Below are 20,661 nucleotides of genomic sequence, written 5' to 3' on the forward strand. Positions count from 1 at the left end.
TTTGGAGCACTGGGTGGAAATCACCGCACAGTCACCTCCTGCATCTCCAGCTCTTCCGCCACTGCTGACTTACTGTTCCGGACCCGCAGGGTCCACCTCTGAGACTTCTATATCCAGACTCGGGGGAAAAGGGGCCTGCGGATCGTGCGCAAGTGCTGGCCCCAGACACAAACTAGCCGGTCCTACACCCTGGGTGTCATCGGGCCCCGCCCCTCGCGTGTCATCGGGCCGCCCCTCGCGTGCTAGCCCCGCCCGGAGACTTCAGGCTCACCCAGTCCCTCGCGGTGCTGGCGCATAACCGTTCCACCTCACCTTATACAAGTCAGGCCCGCCCCTGGCGTCAGCGCTTACGTGCTCCCCTTTCCGTCCTACCCGGGTGCGCCGCTAGCGCCGACTTTGGGCGGTCCTGCAAGCGGTCCTGCAGTCCTGCAGGACTCCTCCTCCTTCTGCTCCTCCTCTTTCCCCACTCCATCGGGATTTACTCTTCTGGCGCTCTCGCGCAAACTGTGCTCCCCTGGATCTTCTCCGTTCGCTACCAGCAATGGTGGCCTGGCGCTCGGCAGTCCTCAACTGCCTTGCTTTTTCCTTGGCCACTCTGGTCCAGAGAGGTAAGGCAAGCGGGACGCGCGCGGAGACTCCCCCAGCTGGGCGCCCTGGCGGCCCCGTTGTTCTAGGGCGGCTTGATGCCCGCCCCACGGGCCTGCGCCAGAGACAGTTGTAGGGCAGTGCGGTTGGGGTGCAGGGGATCCACGTGGTCGGAGAGGATGGACCGGGACCCCTCCTGGTGCAGGGCCAGAAACAGCGGGATAGTACCCCCTTAAAAATCTGAACAGGGTGTCATCACCGCTGACAGCAGCTATCCCCAGGAGATTGCCTTTGGGAAACCTTGAAGAGTGCAGTCATTACCTCCAGCGGGCCTTCTCAAAATGTGTTTCTAGGCCACTTGCGATAGAAGCACCTGGCGAGCTTCTTGGGCACATTCCTACCCCCTTTATCAGGCCCCCTGCAGGGACACGACGTGTAGGTCTGACCAGCTCGCCAGGTGCTTCTTCTGGTGACCACCCCAGTTTTTGAAACGTCGGTGGTATTTTGCCAAGGATGAGGAGAGAAATTCTGCCAAATCAAGGGAGCAAGTTTCTTAGATCCCAGCTACTCAAAGTGTGGGCCAAGGCCTGCACAGCATCACCTGGGACTTGTTGGGAGTGCAGCATCTTGGTCTCCAGCCTTCGCATTCAAGTTTAAGAAACATCTTATTAGAATACAATCTGTGGTTAAAAAAATAGGGTCTCCCACCTGTACCGGCAGAATCTTTTTATTTATTTCCCATCTCTACGTCAAAAAAAGGGGCTTAAGGAAAACAATGCAATTGAGCACAGGATTGTGCTCCCAGCTTTCTGACAACAAAGGCAAATTCAGCTAATGAAAAACAAATTAGATCAGCAAAAATAAAACTTTGTCCTAGTACTGACTTCTAGTGAGATTTATGTTATGTATAAGGAGCGCTGGAAAATAGTACACAGTGCTAGCCAAGGCAGTTTTGCAAAAGATGCAGAAATGTTTCTCATGTGAGCAATCCTCCTGGAGTTAGTACAACATTCTACAGAGGTGCCAGGCTCTGTTCTAGACACTGGTGGTTCGGCAGTAAACAGAATTGAGACTGTGTCCTCATGGGGTTGATATCCTGTTGGTGGGCGAAAACAAGTACAATCATGACAATCTGTGTATGTGGTATATAAGAACATGGGCCCATTCCCAAACTCCAGCTCCCCCTCACACCCTGTGGGAATATAATGAAGGCCATTTATAATTGTATTGTGGGTCCTCAGAGCCTGGCTAGCTCCTTGGCCAAAAAAGAAGCTGTACTCAGATGTAAGCTGGGCTCATAAACAGCTGCTGTTTTGATATCACACAGCTTGTGCATGAGTGTGTCCACTCTGCAAGTGTGATTTGATATGCAGTTTGCTTGTTTTCTGTACTCTAACCCTGTATTGGGAAAGTCTGTGTTATAGAGACATCGCCAGCAGATAGGTTGGTAAATTCTAATAATCTCATGTCTTTCGCAGGCAATCCTCTGGGCTATTTCTTTGGAATCTGTAATATGCAATATACTGAGGCATTCTCAGACCTTAACTCTGCATAACACTATTGAGTATATTGTTAGTGCTATGATGAAAAATAAAACAAGGTACTGGGTTGTGGAATTTTCTGTTTTATTTTTCCTTTTGAGGTTAAAATTTTAATTTTGTCTATGATGCATTTGTGGAGAAAAGTATAATCCAGGGGTCCCCAAACCTTTTACACAGGGGGCCAGTTCACTGTCCCTCAGACCATTGGAGGGCCGGACTAAAAAAAAACTATGAACAAATCACTATGCACACTGCACATATCTTATTTTAAAGTAAAAAAACAAAATGGGAACGAATACAATATTTAAAATAAAGAACAAGTAAATTTAAATCAACAAACTGTCCAGTATTTCAATGGGAACTATGCTCCTCTCACTGACCACCAACGAAAGAGGTGCCCTTTCCAGAAGTGTGGCGGGGGCTGGATAAATGACCTCAGGGGGCCGCATGTGGCCCACGGGCTGTAGTTTGGGGACCCCTGGTATAATCGTTTAATTGATTTGCATCTAATGATGTGGAAAATTTGGATGTGAAAGCACAAAAAAAGATACGTCTTCCAAGGCTATCTTCTGAAAGTCTTCAACATGGTATACACATTGAGAAGGTGGGGAATATGAACGATCATGTCTCAGTTTTTCACCATCGCGCATTACACTAGATAATTTAGGAGGTGGTGGAGGAAATTGCACACCAAAGAAACCATTTTACAGATGAGTAAATGGAGGCATAAAAGGGTGAAGTAGCTTGTCTCAGGTGACAAAGCTAAGATTTGATCCGAGGCCTGATTCCATAGTCCTTGATTTCAAGCACTAGACATATATTATATATACCCTTACTCCTGGAGGCTGTCCTCCTTCTACTGTTTACTGGCCGAATGGTCTTGAGCAGGGGTCCCCAAACTTTTTACACAGGGGGCCAGTTCACTGTCTCTCAGACCGTTGGAGGGCCGGACCATAAAAAAAACTATGAACAAATCCCTATGCACACTGCACACATCTTATTTTAAAGTAAAAAAACAAAACGGGAAAAAATACAATATTTAAAATAAAGAACAAGTAAATTTAAATCAACAAAGTGACCAGTATTTCAATGGGAACTATGGACCTTCTTTTAGCTAATGAGATAGTCAACATGCTCCTCTCACTGACCACCAATGAAAGAGGTGCCCCTTCTGGAAGTGCAGAGGGGGCTGGATAAATGGCCTCAGGGGGCCTCATGCGGCCCACAGGCCATAGTTTGGGGACCCCTGGTCTTGAGTAAGTTCTCTGAACCTTGGTCAGTTTGCTTGTTTGTATAATGGTTAACAACTCACTAAGGTTTCAGTAGGGGATCAGGAATGTGCCACTGTCAGATCTGCAGCCCCATCACCAGCTACCATAAGCTCAGTGCTTGCTGTGTGCCAGGCACTTCACATTTATTGTATTTAATTGCCCCATCAACTTTGCTGGTTAGGTATTATCCCCACCTTCCAGTTGAGGGCCCCTGGTCAAATGGCTTGAAAGAGAGCCAGGGTCCCATCCAGATAAAGATGTTACCTAATGACTTTTTCAATTTTAATTAAGAAAGCTGAACTAGGAAAAAAAGACCACATTTGCTTCAAAATAGGGACCCAGTTTTCTGGATCTTTTGTGTAAAATACAGTGATAAATAAGGGTTTTGCATTGATGATCTTTCTCTAAGTGTATGGGCAGTTACAGTTTCAAAGCAGCTGTGTCAAAGTGAACAAACAAAATAGGTGCTAAGTTAGGCATCCGCTGTCTCTTCAGAGCTCCGAGGTGGTAGATTGGGTGGTGTAATGCCGGTTGGTGTGAGTGGTTCAGGGTTGCCATTATATACCCTGGACAGTTGTTGCATGGACTGAAACAGTCTGGGGACCCTTTGCCTTTAAATCTCATCTGTTTTGTTTTTTCCTATCCCCTTCATCATTTTGAACAGCAGGTAACTAAAACATGTGTTTTTAAAAACAACACAGAAATCACCCAAGAATCAGCACCAGCCGGCACTGAGGAAGGGCCTGAGGCTGCCTCCAGTAGAGATGATGATGAAAACGATGAGGCCGTTTTGCTGCCCAAAGGAGAGTATGGAGAGGAGATAGTTTTTTTTTCTTGTGAGTTCAGAAAAATACCTTCCAGGTGCACTGACTTTCCTGTTCTGGGTTCTTCCCCTACCTGCTGTTGGTGCTTTCCCTGGTGTGTGTCCACTCCTACTTTGCCCCATGGCATGTATTCTGGCATGTATTCCTTTGCTGTTCTTGGTGTGCTTAGGGTGGCCTGGTTGCAGGCGTCCCTGGCCCCTAACCCAGACTTGGCACTCCTTGAGGCTTGGTCACAAGTCCACTGACTAGCCAATCTTGGTTTATATGTAAAATCTTAAAGTCCCCCTACACATCTTACAAATTGGCGGAAAAATCTTTCATGCAGGTTGCAAATGGAGGCAGTGGGACTAGTCATAAAAATGGTCCCCAGTGATGTCCACGCCCTTTTCTCTGGAACCTGTAATATAACTATGTTAGGTTACATGGTAAAGGGGGAAAAAAGGCAGCAGATGGAATTAAGGTAGTTCATCAGCTTTCCTTAAAATAAAATTATCTTGGGTTATCCTGGCCAATTAAAGGACAGGGTCCTTTAAATATGGAAGAGGAAGGTAGTGGAGTCAGGATCACAGCCATGCTATGCGAGCAAGATTCAGCTCTGAAAAGGGAAGAGGCCTCGAGCCAAGGGAAGCACATACAGCCGGTAGAAGTTGGAAAAGTCAAGAAAATAGACTCTTAGAGCTTCCAGAAGGAATGTAGCCCTGCCCACACCTTGAATTTAGCCCAGTGAGACAATGTTGGACTTCTGATCTCCAAAACTGTAAGATAAAAATTTGTTGTTTTAAACCTCTAAATTTGTTGTAATTTGTTGTAGCAGCAAGAGGAAACTAATAGAGAAGCTGGGCAGTAGATATTAGAGTCCTCTTCATTCTTTGGAAAAACTAGATTGTGAGGTTTCTTTATATTGTTTTAATTTTTCACATTTAAATCAATTGACAATATGCACTGAGTTCAGGATTTTAAAATAAATGTGCATAAAATTGGGTGGCAGTGATGATTTTGGTGCATCAATGCCCATTTAGACGGGTCTTCCTCTGAGGGTCCTGGAAGGCAGCTGGATTTCTTTAGCTGGACTTTGACTTTAAACTACTTCACAAGGAGATCAGACCGTGAACCTCTTTGAGTGTGCCCCATTGTGGAGGCCACCTACAGTGGGGCCCACCAGCAGTTACCCAAGAGGCCTTTCCCCTCTCCCCTGTCCTGATGGCTTCTCATGAAGCAGGTGCAGTCTGGGGCCAGTGGACAAAGGGTTTCTTATTTCTCCTTGGCCACAGCTGCCCCTTTGCTGAGGAGGAGTGTGCTGCCAGACCACTGCTCTCTGGAGGCAGGTGGTAGGGAGAGGACCAGAGCAGGAATGAATGGCCTGGACCTCTACTTCTGCTTCAAGCAATTTTGAGCTCTGTTTTTATTCGTTTTCTACCTAGGTCTTCTCCCAAGATGTCAGAGAGTTTTGCAACTTCAAAACTAGAGTTGAAGACTGCTATAGTTGACTCCTACAGAGAGAAGTGCCTCTGCTCAGTGAACATCTGTTTAAAGGAGAGGCTAGACATTTGTCTACCATCATGAAGTGGTTCTATTTGGGATTATTCTATTTAGGACTATTTTCTGAATTAAAGATAATAATACCCTCAGCAGGAAGTATAGTTGCAGTGCAAAAGTCATTATGACCAAAACAGTGCCAAGGCACAGAAAGGGCTCGTTTTGACGTTCTTTTTAAATTTTTGTTGATGCCTCAGCTATCCTGGGATGGAATTAACACAGGACCTCCATTCCTGTGTGGCTCTGTCATTTTCTGTCAACAGTGGTCTTAATCTGTGCTTTGTTGGCCTCACAGGCTTATTCAGTAGAGTAGCCAACTAATTGCTGATGCAAATGGAATTTGTGATAAGGTATTAGCAGAGTTAAACTGCCTAGAGGGATCTAGAATGCAAAAGGGGCTTATCTGCTTCTTTGGTTCTAATGAGAATCCAAGGACTGATGTTCACAGTGGTGCTTGCTTGACCAGAACCAAAGTAATCACCAAATGAGCTGGGCTCAGAGTCTGAATGGGCTCAGGAGGAGCTGCCCCAGGAGCAACTCTAATTGAGTCGCTTATGTACCCCTTTGGCTTCCTCCGGAGTTCTGCACTCTCTTACAGGAGTGATCCCTGTTTCACTGTTCATTCATTTGTCTCTGTCATCCCGCTCAAAAAAATAAATAAATAAAAGGGGAGGGGGGCAAGAATCCAAAGTAATGCCTAAAAAGAAACCAACAGCCCTGGCCGGTTGGCTCAGTGGTAGAGCGTCGGCCTGGCGTGTAGAAGTCCCGGGTTTGATTCCCTGCCAGGGCACACAGGAGAAGCGCCCATCTGCTTCTCCACCCTTCCCCCTCTCCTTCCTCTCTGTCTCTCTCTTCCCCTCCCGCAGCCGAGGCTCCATTGGAGCAAAGATGGCCCGCGCACTGGGGATGGCTCCTTGGCCTCTGCCCCAGGCGCTAAAGTGGCTCTGGTGCGGCAGAGCAACGCCCCTGAGGGGCAGAGAAACGCCTGGGAGGGGCAGAGCATCGCCCCCTGGTGGGCAGAGCGTTGCCCCCTGGTGGGCGTGGCAGGTGGATCCCGGACCAGCGCATGCGGGGAGTCTGTCTGACTGTCTCTCCCAGTTTCTAGCTTCAGAAAAATACAAAAAAAAAAAAAAAAAAAAGCCATGTTTTCACTTTTTACTTGTGAAATACAATATATAAGGTGACCAATCGTCCTCCTTTAGGGAAGACAGTCCTTCTTTTGTAAGTTCTTTCCTCCCTCGAAAAGTATCCTCCTACATGTCCTCCTTTTTGATATTGGAAGACTAATCTGTAAGTGTTCGTATTCGATCCATGCAGACTCGATCCATTGCATATGATGTGACGTATTTGTATCTAAATGAGTACTTTTTTCTTAAAACTACTATTAAAAATTAATAGGCATGTAAGCATAATTACAATATAAAATATTAAAAATGTTTTTATTATGCATTTATCATATTTATAGTATATTATTGTTGCAATGAATAAAATGTTTCTTTTACTTATGATATTGTTTTCTTCAATTTATTTTTGTCCTCCTTTTCATTGTAAAAAAGTTGGTCATCTTAATATAGCATATAGGGTTATAGTTTGGGGCTCCCATTAATTCCCTTCAATACTTTGTTTCCTACCTCTCTTCTGAAACTGCTCCTGGCCAAAGTCAGTTATGTCTTCTGTGTTGCTAAATCAGGTCATCTGCCATCTCTGATCACATCCTTCCCCTGGAAGCACTTTCATCCCTTGGCTTCTGGGAAACCACACTTTATTATCCATTCCTTGCCATTCTTACTCACCTCGCTGACCTCAGGACCGGTGGTAGTCTTTGGTAGGCTTCTTTCCCTGCACTTGCTTCCCGGTGCTTTCACCAGCCTCATGGCCTTAAATTCTTGTGACTTTTCAGGTTCTATTCCGAGTCCTGCTCTCTCTTGACCTCCAGGCACCTAAATTCAACATAACATCTCCATATGGTTGTCTTATGCTCTGCTGGTGGATAGGTTTCTGAAATCCTTCAGGTTCAGTTGTTCTCCTGTCCCAGTAGAGCCCAAGCTCTACGTCAAGCAGGCATCCCAGATTCAACTTCCCTGGGCAGTGGGACACTCCTGCTTATCAGCAGGGCTGGCAGTGTCTTTGAGACTATTCTTGAGGCGGCTATGAGGATGCTACTGTTAAGTGCACCAGAGGAAAGACACGACCGACACACAAATTAGTTGCAATAATTACACAGGCAATTTATTACTCACAAAATCCTTTTGGTGTGCCTGGGTACAGCTTAAGGGGGCCCGTTGGCATGCTCCTCTCGGCTGTCCTTGGTCAGAGCTCAGAGCGGCGTAGAGACAGCCCACATCAATGTTGGAGTCTAGGTGATTACTGCAGCACGGGGCCCCTCAGCTTTAGTACCTTTTCTGGCCAACACCTTCTAACAGGTTTCAATCTACAGGATTATCACCTCAAACCACCTTTTTGGGAGTTCCTTGCAGGGAATCCCCTCTATGTCAATCTACTGAAATGTTTACATCAAACCACTTTTTAAGATGTTCTTATTTACATTAACTTTGTAAGTTAATGTAATTTACCAAGCCACTTCTTATCTAGGTATAACTTCACACACATACTAACTGGGCTCTGCTTGAAAGTCAGAGTCTGTTTATCACATTACAGAGTTATGGCACCAAGCCACTATATTCATTCCTATCCAAATGGCATAACATTATTTAATTTTAATAATTATTTTAAATATTTAATTACTTTTATATATCTTCCTTATTTTTATATTTCTATATATTTAATTACTATAACCTTATATTACTACAACATCTCCCCACTCATCAACTGAATCTTGGCCCTTACTCCAGGGTCCCTGGACCTACCCATAAACCAGTAATCAAAGGGTTTGTGCTCTGTGCAATATTTAAATTATTTTGATCATTACTCATGCTAATAGACACCTTGAAAGGACCCTATGCAAACCTGAGGTTCTGCTTCCTCCTTCTAAACCCTCTCCTACCACCTAAGTAACTGGAAACCCCATTCTGCTGGTGGCTCTGGCCACTCCTCCAGGACTGGCTTTTCTTCATGTTCTACCTTTGGTCTGTCACCAGACCACATGTGAGCACCCTTAGAGTCACCCAGACTCCCACCTTTTTGTACCTCCCCTCTGGCTGCCTCCCTTGGCTGGACCACCATCCTCTCTCATTGGAGTCCTGGTAGTGTCCTCCAACTGTCGGGGCAGGTAGTGTCTGTATCCACTCCTGCTCCTACAGTTGTCTCCACACAGCAGCCAGGCAGTTTTTAGAGACCTAAGTCACATCGTGTCCTCTGCTTGGAACCCTCCAGTGGGCTACAATTGTGATGAAAATAAAACCCAAACCTTTACTGTGGCCTACAAGTCCAAACAGAATGGGGCCTCTACTTGTGCTCTGACCTCAGCTTCTACTCTCGCCCAGGGCTAGCTTTCCAGTCTTCCAGTGTGCAAAGTACTCCTCCACCTTGGGACCTTCATATTTGCCTTCTCCTCTGGCTAGTTCTCCCTCCAGGTAGGTGTGTGTCCTCACTCTCACTTCTTCCCAAATGCCCCCACCTTGGAGAGGCCATCCCTGACCATTGTACTTGCAACTGCACTTCAGATACCTTTCCATCACCAGCCTGCGCCCTTATCTGCTGATATCTGTCTACCTGCTTCTTTACTTACTCTGTCCAGCACTTGACTTTGGGTTTCATGAGGGCAGGGACTTTGTTCTTCTCTGCTTTGTTACCAGTATCTACAACAATACTTCACAGAGTCAGGAACTCATCAGGAAATGGATGGCATGTTTAAACATAGTAACTGAATATCTAATCAAAAGTCTATTTACAAGGTTTGGGCATGATTGAGGTAGACCAGCAAGGGATGGTGAAGCCCCTTGAGTGATGAAGAAATACGTGGAGTGTTTTCCACTCTGGACTTCAAGGGGCAAGAGGAGGGACAGTTCCTCAAAACCAGAGTAGCTAGGGTTGTAGGAGAGGGTAGGAGAAGGCTGGGCCTTTTGTGGAGGAAGCTGCAGCATCCTGGAAGGTTGGAGCCAGGAGAATCAGCAGTGCAAGTATTCTGATTATCCAATCTTTTGCTTCTGCTACCCAATGACTAAGCCCGTGGGTCCCAAAATAGGCATGCAGGAGCCCTGGGACACTGTACATACTCACAGTGACCACAAACTCATGATGGTGTCACAGATCTTTTTAATTTTTCAGGAAAATGTGGTGATATCTGTCAGACACTATGTAGACTACTTCTTTTAAATTGGTTGGAACAAACTACTTAATAAATAGAACTGTTAGGTATTTCTTTTGGCCTGAGGTGCTGTGAAAAAGGTCCTGAGACACTATAGTCTTAACCCAACTGGAAGACAGCAGGGGAAAGGAAGTCATTGATGTGGCCCATGTCATCAGTAGGCCCAATGCTCTGTATGTATTTGCTAATGCATGAATGAGCAGCTATCGAGCCAGGAACAGTGTGGGCCAATGTGGGCCAAACAGGACACAACAGAGCAAAATAACGCTTGAACCTGTCCTCAGTGAACTTCCAGTCCAGACAGACCTTAAAGCAACTTTTAAATAATAACTGTCCCGTGTGTCATAAAAGAGGCACCAGGATTACATTGTTGCTGTAATGCTGTCTGCCTAGAATACCCTCACCCCATTTCCTCCCATGTTGAAAGTTGTTCCTGTCATCTGTTGTTACGTGATTGACCACAGTAAACTAAGTAGCTTAAAACAACTGTTTAAGTATGCTCATAGATTCTGTAGGTTGAGAATTCAGAGGTACACAGCAGGGACATTTCATTACTTGTCTGTTTCATGGTTCCACAATGTCTAAGAAGACTCATGTGGCTGGGGGCTAGAATCATCTGGAGGCTTTCCATTCACATGTCATTAAGGATGGGCTCAGCTGGGACTATTGACACATGGCCTCTGCCTTGTGTTATGGGCTTCCTCACAGTATGATGTTCAAACTTCCTCATGCCTCCCATAGGGCTCTAAGCATGAGTATTCCAATAGACAATGTGGAAACCATGTTTTTATTTAACTTTTAATAAAAGTTGTGCTAAAAACCATAAAATTTACCATTTTAACCATTTTATGGCAACTCAGTACATTTTATGATATTAATTTGTGAGGTAGAGATGTTTTGAAAAATATGGGAGTGTTGCTTGTCAGTCCTAATGGTTTAGTCAGTACTCAGATGCTTGATTGGGGATTTTTGCCCACCAAGGGTCTAGGGAAAGAACAGTGAGGAATTCTCACCCCCATAGAAGTGGCAGCCAATAGCAGAAGGTGTGGATTAGGATATCAAAATTTAGCATAGGGGCCTTGGTAGCTCCTGTTACCTCAATAATGCATTGTGCAGACCCAATTACGTGGAAATCAGATAATCCTGTATGGGTAGACCAATGGCCCCTTTCTTAGGAGAAACTTGGGGCAGCTGCTCAATGGGTACAAGAGCAGCTACAGCTTAGGCACATTGAACCATCTAATATTCCATGGAATAAATACACTTCCATATTTTGATCTTGTTGCCTCCTGGATTATCAAGGGGCATAGGCGACCCTTACAGCTTATAGGTTTTGAGCCTCAAAATTATTGTTGTTCCTTTTTTTAAAGGATTAACAACAATGGTTCTGGGAAACTTCCACTAAATGGCAAATCGCTCTTGCAAATCAATGGACAACTTTATACTGAAACTGTCAACTTAAAATCAGCTCAAAGTCTAGAATTATATGCCATTATCATGGCTTTTCAGCATTTGCCATATTCCCCCTTTAATCTATATACAGACAGCAAGTATTTACTTATGGTGTTTCCACTATAAAGACTGCTGTTTTAGGGACAAATGTTGATGAACTATTTCAGCAGTTCCTCCTTCTTCAAAGACTTGTATGTCAACATAGAGCTCCATATTTCATAGGACATACTCAAGCTCACTCCATGCTCCCTGGAGCTTTAGAACAAGGGAATGCCTTTTTTTTTTTTGTATTTTTCTGAAGTTGGAAATGGGGAGGCAGTCAGACAGACTCCCGCATGCGCCCGACCGGGATCCACCTAGCACGCCTACCAGGGGAGAATGCTCTGCCCATCTGGGGTGTTGCTCTGTTGCTACCAGAGCCATTCTAGCGCCTGAGGCAGAGGCCATGGGGCCATCCTTAGCGCGCAGGGTGGCTTTGCTCTGGTGGAGCCTTGGCTGCGGGAGGGGAAGAGAGAAACAGAGAGGAAGGAGAGGGGGAGAGGTGGAGAGGCAGATGGGCACTTCTTCTGTGTGCTCTGGCCAGGAATCGAACCCGGAATCCTGCACACCAGGCCAATGCTCTACCACTGACCCAACCGGCCAGGGCCTAGGAATGCCCTTGTTGATCAAGCTACCCAAAAGAAAATTATTTGGAGCAACCATGACAGATCGAGCAATTCTGTCTCATACTATTCATCACCAGAACGCTGCAGCCCTGTGTAAACAGTTTCAACTTTCTCAGGAAGCAGCATGGCAGATTGGGAAATCCTGTCCAAGGGGTCCTATAGTATAATCTGCCCCTTCATTTGGAGTTAACCCTCAAAGACCCCTACCAGGACAACTTTGGCAAATGGATGTTACTCATATACCTTCATTTGGCAAACAGTCCTATGACCACGTTACAGTGGATACATATTCTGGATTTATAGTAACCTCTGTCAGAACAGGAAAGGCTGCTAAGCATGTTATAGCTCATTGTCTGTATGCATTGTTCTATTTTTGGATTTCCTAAACTGGTTAAACTGAAAATGCTCCTGCATATGGAGCAAAAGCATTTACTATATTTTGTCATTCTTACAATCTTTAAAGTTAAGGTATTATTAAAGTGTACCCAGTAAATATTTTAAGGTCAATTTAAAAATATTTAAAAGGGGGTAGTCATATCCTGGAACTCCTATGGGTCTACCATATCATGCTTTCTACTTAAAAAAAATTTAAATTTCTTTTGAATGCTGATGAACAGGAGACAACAAATCTTTTTCACCTGCAAACTACTACCCTCTTTATTTGATCCAGCTAATAACACTGTTTTGTCTTTTTCCTAATAGCTCCAGATATATGGAAAAGATTAATATAGGCGGATGGGGATCCTCAAACCCTTCAGCAAGATCTTCTGAGCATGGCTTTTAAGATACCTAGAGGCAGAAAAAGCCCAATAGAGATCAGGGGAACTACCAGCTTTTAGGATATGCCCTTAAAGGCTCCAATGCCCCAAAGTGGTCTCATAGGATGCCATCTGTGTCCTGCTTCAATAGTGGAAAGGAAGGCCATTGAGCTAAAGCCTGCCAGACTTACATGCCTCTGCTGTGAGGAAACAGGGACACTGGAAGGTAGGCTTCCCCCTCACTCCTCTAAGGGAGGGTTCAGTCTCTTCCAGCCCTGCTCCAGTCACCTAGGACCTAACCTTGCCCAGAATGCTGGGGTTTGCCACTGAAGGCTGAAGGTGCCCAGGGCCGTCAGCCCCATCTACAACACTGTGGACGAGCCTAGGGTATTTCTTCCAAGAAGCAGGTAAACTGATCTCATTTGCACAAGGGCCACTTAACTATGTCTTGCCTGAATAGTCAGGTTTTTTATTCTTCCCTCGAAGATCTCTGTTGTGGGTGTTGATAGTCCTACTTTCTGCTGCTTTGTTTAATATATAGTGTTTCCTTTATTCCTCCTACCTCAATGCCCCACTCATATTTCAGGCTGGGACCTACTCCTAATTTAGAGCTCTCTTTCCCCCTTTTGCCAACTTCTATTATGAATCTACCTTTGCCACCCAGCTTAGTGTATCCCAAGGTTCTCTTTACCAAGCCACAGTCGCAGAGCTCCAGGGAAAAGCAACCTGGTCTCATCTCTCCAGGCAGAGGAGAACAGAAGCTCCATCTCCACACATGCTGCACATGGTTTTTCCAGTCTACCTGAATCATTACCAGCTAGAAGCAGTGGTCATTGGGACTTGGATGTGAGCTGCAAAGTATAGAATGGTGACAACAATTCCAGTGCCATGCGGACTTTTCCTGGATGTGGACTTTTCCTGGACTCCTGCTTCTTGTGACAGCTCCTAACAGACTGAACTGTGGTTGGGTTGCAATTTTCAGGGATATGGCATGGTGTTGGGGCCAACTTGGACTTGGTGAACATATTAAGGACACTGCTCTTTTATGGATTCTTGCTGTATTGGCCAAGAGTTTGCTTAAAGGATTTAATCACCGTAAAAAAAAATAGAAGACTAGATAAAGAAGATGTGGCACATATACACCATGGTATACTATTCCGCCATAAGAAATGATGACATCAGATCACTTACAACAAAATGGTGGGATCTTGATAGCATTATACGGAGTGAAATAAGTAAATCAGAAAAAAAACAAGAACTGCAGGATTCCATACATTGGTGGGACATAAAAATGAGACTAAGAGACATGGACAAGAGTGTGGTGGTTACGGGGGGCGGGGGGAGGGAAGGAGGGAGAGAGGGAGGGGAGGGGGAGTGGTACAAAGAAAACTAGATAGAAGGTGACAGAGGATAATCTCTCTTGGGGTGATGGTTATGCAACAGAATTGAATGACAAGATAACCTGGACATGTTTTCTTTGAATATATGTACCCTGATTTATTGATGTCACCCCATTAAAATAAAAAGTTATTCATAAAATAAATAAATAAATAAATACATTCACAATGTTGCATGACCATCGCCACTATATAGTTCTAGAATATTTTCATCACCTTAAACAGAAAACCCATACCCATGAAGAAGCTATACCCTGTTCCCTCTTTCTGAAGTCCCTGGAAACCACTAATCTGCTTTCTGTTTCTACAAATTTGCCTGTTCTAGATATTTCACATAAATATTAATATAATCATACAATCTGTGGCCTTTTGTGTCTGGCTTCTTTCACTTAGTATGATGCCTTCAAGGTCCACTTAGCATGAATCAGTGCTTTATTCCTTCTTAAGTTTGAATATTCTGTAGCATGGATATCTATCACAACTTACTTGTCTGTTAATCAGCTGATAAGACATTTGGACCTATGAACATTTGAGTACAAGTCTTTTTTTGAACACCTGTTTTCAATCTTGTGGGGGGTATATACCTAGTCCAAGGCTCTATATGACCTAACCTAGCCTCAGAAGTCATGCAGCATTATTTTCATTTTTTTTAAGTGAGAGAGAGATGATAAGCATCAACTTGTAGTTGCATCACTTTAGTTGTTCACGATTGCTTTTCATACATGCCTTGACTTGGGGGGAGGGACTTCAGCAGAGCCAGTGACCCCTTGCTCAATTCATTGACCCTTGAGCTGAAGCTAGTGACCATGGGATCATGTTGATCCTGCACTCAAGCTGGCGAGCTTACACTCAAACTAGCAACCTCCAGGTTTCAAACTTGGGACCTCAGCATCCCACGTCGATGCTCTATCCACTATGCCTCCGCCAGTCAGGCTATTTTCACTGGATTCTATAGGCTGAGTTACTTAAGGATAGTCCAGACTCAAGTTGAGAACATAGAGCCCACCTCACAATGGGGAAGTGTCAACAAATTGTTAGTGGCAATTTAAAACTGGCACACCAATCCACTGAGATTTCAAGGTTCAGATGAGATGGTTAATACATGGAAGTATTAAACTGCTTTGGCTCCATTATGATTCATATTTCTCTGACTTTTCTGGTTCTTTATGAAATAATCACCATTACTGCATACTTGTTGTACTGGTTAATACCTCTCCATGCCCTCTTCTTTTCTTGATGCCAAACTGCTGTCATCAGCTGTCAGGTGTTCTTTCCAATGAAAGGAATGAACTAGCTGGCTCTGATGGTCCTTCTAGCACTGATGTTCTATGAACTTGATCTAGCCTGATTTGCACAGGCATTCTACAGGAGAGCAGGCCTCCTCCAGAGAACATAATGCCTAGCACACAGCTCCCTTGGAGGTGCTTGCTGAATGTGGGTCTCAATGTCTTTTGGCACCTCTATCCAAATATTTCTACATGAGTGTTGCCTTTTTTTTTTTTTTTTGTCCTGGATAGAGGTTGTTGAACAGTTTCTCAACCATGGCACCATTTGCATTTGGGGTGTGCTAATTTGTTAGGTTGACACATACTGCTATAGGGACAGATATATTATTGGTAATTCTACTCTCCATTTTCAGTATTCCTCATGAGTCATTAAAGTTTTCTGTTATCATCTCATTGCCTTAGGACAGAAATGTTGGAGTAAATCAGATCACAGCCCATATTTGTGGATTGGTAGCAGCCCTAGTTGACTCTAGTACTACAACCTAGGCTCCTTGGTGAGCTCTGAGCTCATTCTAGTTAGAACAGACACATTGCCAATCTCTTTGGAGAGTTCTCTCCTGCATATATTTCCACAGATGGCTATCCCATTTATTTTGTGTTAATCCTTATTAGTTTCAATTTTAGATGGCAATTTTGCCATTTTAAATGTTTTATGGTTTTCTGAGAATCAGTGAAAATGAATAAACAGAAAAGTAATCCAAAGTCTTTACCAGGCAAATCATACAAGAAATCAAATTGAACAACAAGCATATGAAAAGATGCTCAACCTAATTAATAACCGAAAGGATGCAAATGAAACTATAATAAGATGAAATTACCCTCCAGGCTAAAAATTATATAAAATCTGATAATACATGTAACAAGGGTAATATGTGCTCTTTGTAGTAAACTTGGAAAATGTAGAAAAGTACAGCGAAAATGCAAACAACATATTGGAATACGGTATTTTAATACTTTTCTCTGCAAAAATATGTATTTTATATTATTAGTATCAAACTGTGTATATTGTTTTTCCTTCTTTTGTGAAATATAAATACAGAAAAGTATGCAAGGCCTTTTATGAATAAGTATAAAGTGAAAATCTGTGTCATGACCAGTCGGGATTAGAAATAGAATATTGACATCCTTGCTAGCACTTATTCTGTGTTGCTTTGTTGATGAGCACCATTCTGACCGGTGTGAGGTGGTATCTCATTGTCGTTTTAATTTGCATTTCTCTAATGATTAGTGATGTTGAGCATTTTTTCATATTTCTATTGGCGATCTGTCTATCCTCTTTGGAGAAGTGTCTATTCATTTCTTTTGCCCATTTTTTGATTGGATTTTTTGTATTCCTGGAGTTGAGATTTACAAGTTCTTTATAAATTTTGGTTATTAACCCCTTATCAGATGTATTGTTGAATATGTTCTCCTATTGTGTTGTTTGTCTTTTTTATTCTGTTCATATTGTCTGTAGCTGCGCAAAAGCTTTTTAGTTTGATATAGTCCCATTTGTTTATCCTGTCTTTTATTTCCCTTGCTCATGGAGATAAATCAGCAAATATACTGCTGTGAGAGATGTTGGAGAGCTTACTGCCTATGTTTTCTTCTAAGATGCTTATGTTTTCACGGCTTACATTTAAGTCTTTTATCCATTTTGAATTTATTTTTGTGAATGGTGATCTAGTTTCATTTTTTTGCAGGTAGCTGTCCAATTTTCCCAACACCATTTATTAAAGAGGCTGTTTTTACTCTATTGTATGCTCTTACCTCCTTTGTCAAATATCAATTGTCCATAAAAGTGTGGATTTCTTTCTGGGTTCTCTGTTCTGTTCTTATGCCAGTACCAGGCTGTTTTGAGTGCAATGGCCTTGTAGTATAACTTGATATCAGGAAGTGTGATACCTCCCACTTTATTCTTCTTTTTCAAGATTGCTGAGGCTATTCATGGTCTTTTCTGGTTCCATATAAATTTTTGGAATATGTGTTCTATATCTTTGAAGTATGTCATTGGAACACATTTTGGAATATGTGTTCTATATCTTTGAAGTATGTATTTTAATTGCTATTGCATTGAATTTATAAATTGCTTTGGGTAATATAGACATTTTAATGATGTTTATTCTTCCAATCCATGAACATGGTATATGCTTCCACTTGTTTGTATCTTCTTTGATTTCTTTTATCAATGTTTTATAATTTTCCGAGTACAAGTCTTTAATCTCCTTGGTTAAATTTACTCCTAGGTACTTTTTGTTGTTGTTGTTGCAATAGTGAAGGGGATTTTTTCCTTAATTTCTTTTTCTGACAGTTCATTGTTGGTCTATAAAAATGCCCCTGATTTCTGAGTATTCATTTTATATCCTGCAGCCTTGCTAAATTCATTTATCAGTTCCAGTAGTTTTTTGACTGCAACTTTCTATATCTTGACTCTTGTAAGGAATATTGCAGTAAACACAGGGTGCATATCTTATTTTGAATTGGTGTTTTGGGATTCTTAGTATGTAGTCCTAAACGTGGGATAGCTGGGTCATATGACAGTTCCATTTTTTTTTTTTTTACAGAGACAGAGAGAGTCAGAGAGAAGGATAGACAGGGACAGACAGACAGGAACAGAGAGATGAGAAGCATCAATCATTAGTTGTTTTTTTTCCATAATTACTATAATGATTTTAAAAAAGTTTTTTTTTTTTTTTAGGCAACTGTGTTAAATTATTGTACAGATCCAGGAGTAGAGGTGGGGATTCTGGCCCAGGCTGATGAAGACCTTTTTTGTGGGAGCAGAACTGTGCCCCCTCATCCATCTGTGTCTAACTCCTGATTAGGTGGCTTCCCCTCAACAAGTGAAGACCTTAACCCTCCCCCACCCAGGGTATTGTGGTAAAGGAAAAGGAGCAAGTCAGTGAAGTGCTTTGAAGGGGAGAGGGCAACGGACTGTGGCTGCCTGAACCCTGTGCATACTCTGTCCTGACTCCAAATGGTCCCCTGGGTCATAACCCCTCCCTGGGGAGAGCAGACTGCCCAGGACTCAGCCCGCACCAACGTGTCCACTCAGAAGGCCAGGCTCCTGAGTGTGGAAGGGCAATGATGCCTCAGAGTGGCTGGCCCTCTGCACTACCCTGTTAGGTCAGGAAGAGGAAGTGGCATGAGAAGCGACAATACACCAGTGGGGAGCTGCTGGCTGCCCCACGCTCCCCCACTCCCCAAGGCTAGGTACACAGGCATCCAGGTACCCTGGGCCTGGAGGGACCCTGTCAGAGGAAATGGGATGTTTGGGTGTCTGGCCTTGGAGCTTGGGGAAGCAACTCCAAGGGTCAGAGCCAGGAACCATAGTACTAACTGATCCTGCCAAAGGGGACACCCAGAACCACCCAAGGCTGGGCTCCTCAATTCCTAGGTTCCAGCTCAAGACTCTCACCATGCAGCTAAACATTATTGTAAGTGTGTGTGTGTGCGTGCCTGCATGTGTGTTTTGAGGGAGGGCTGCAAGGAAGTACTGTTGCACCATCTGTCTGGGGTTCAGGGCATGCAGAGGACCCTACACCTGGTACATGAGCCCAGACCAGAAAGGGTCAAGGACTCTGGTTCCCCTTTCCTCCCATTCTCCCAACATACTGCCCCTCCCTCCTTGGGCGCTAGAAGGTTTTACGATGAATAGCACGGGCACCATCCTCTTCATACTCTTTCTTTGAGACCCACATCTTCTTAAAAGTGTCCAGTGATGCCAGAATGGAGCCACCGATCCATGTGGAGTACAGCCGTTCCTGAGGCGCCGAGATCTTGATTTTGACATCCTTTGGGGCAAGCTTCTTCAGCAGCTGGACCTGGTAGGGGATGAGAGCGAGGGACTCCATGAGGTGCTGGTCTTTCCCATCCACAAGTCTGACCTGGACCTCTGCCGGACACTGTTCGCCAACATCGTGCTTTCAAGCGGCTCCACGCTGTTCAAAGGATTTGGCGACCGAATCATTAGTTTTTCATTGCAATGCAACACCTTAATTGTTCATTGATTGCTTTTCATACGTGCCTTGACCGCGGGCCTTCAGCAGACCGAGTAACCCCTTACTTGAGCCAGCGACCTTGGGCTCAAGCTGGTGAGCTTTTCCTCAAACCAGATGAGCCGTTGTTCAAGCTGGCGACCCAGGGGTCTTGAACCTCAGTCCTCTGCATCCCGGTTTGACGCTCTATCCACTACGCCACCGCCCGGTCAGGCAAGACAGTTCCATTTTTAATTTTATAAGGAAATGCCATAATGTTTTTCACTGTGGCTGCACAAGTCTGCGTTCCCACCAGAAATGTAGGAGGGCTCCCTTTTCTCCATACCCTCGCCAGCATTCGCCAGCATTTGTTATTTGTTGATTTTTTTTTTTGTATTTTTCTGAAGCTAGAAACGGGGAGAGACAGTCAGACAGACTCCCACATGCGCCCGACCGGGATCCACCCGGCACACCCACCAGGGGGCGACGCTCTGCCCACCAGGGGGCGATGCTCTGCCACTCCGGGGCATCACTCTGTTGTGACCAGAACCACTCTAGCACCTGGGGCAGAGGCCAAGGAGCCATCCCCAGCGCCCGGGCCATCTTTGCTCCAATGGAGCCTGGGCTGCGGGAGGGGAAGAGAGAGACAGAGAGGAAGGAGAGGGGGAGGGGTGGAGAAGCAGATGGGTGCTTCTCCTGTGTGCCCTGGCTGGGAATCAAACCGGGGACTTCTGCATGCCAGGCCGACGCTCTACCACTGAGCCAACCGGCCAGGGCCATATTTGTTGATATTTAATGAAAGCCATTCTGACAGGTGTGAGGTGTTATCTCATTATGATTTTAATTTGCATTTCTCTGATGATTAGTGACATTAAATATTTTTTCATATGCCTATTGGCGATTTGTATGTCCTCTTTGGAGAAATGTCCATTCAGTTCCTTTGCCTTTTTTAAAATTAGAATGTTTACCTTCCTGGTATGGGTTTTAGAACTTCTTTATAAATTTTGGTTATTAATCCCTTATCAGATGAATCAACAAGTATGTTCTCCCATTGAGTGGGTTGTGTTTTTATTTTGTTAATAGTGTCTTTTGCTGTGAAAAACTTTTTAGTTTGATATAATCT

General features: G+C 44.1%; 1 protein-coding gene across 3 annotated transcripts in view; it reads left to right on the forward strand.

Moving 5' to 3' along the window:
* The first annotated feature begins 371 nt into the window (after positions 1 to 371).
* Positions 372 to 20,661, forward strand: part of CD99L2 (CD99 molecule like 2) — a 114,724-nt gene continuing 94,434 nt past the window's right edge. Inside the window, exon 1 of one of the 3 annotated variants that reach the window (XM_066357637.1) lies at positions 372 to 608. In XM_066357637.1, the coding sequence (XP_066213734.1) occupies positions 542 to 608 (67 nt within the window). In that variant the 5' untranslated portion in view covers positions 372 to 541. The remainder of the gene's footprint in view (positions 609 to 20,661) is intronic. The other 2 variants (XM_066357635.1, XM_066357636.1) reach the window with 2 other exon arrangements.

Source organism: Saccopteryx leptura, chromosome X, assembly GCF_036850995.1.
Source record: "Saccopteryx leptura isolate mSacLep1 chromosome X, mSacLep1_pri_phased_curated, whole genome shotgun sequence".
NCBI lineage: Eukaryota > Metazoa > Chordata > Mammalia > Chiroptera > Emballonuridae > Saccopteryx > Saccopteryx leptura.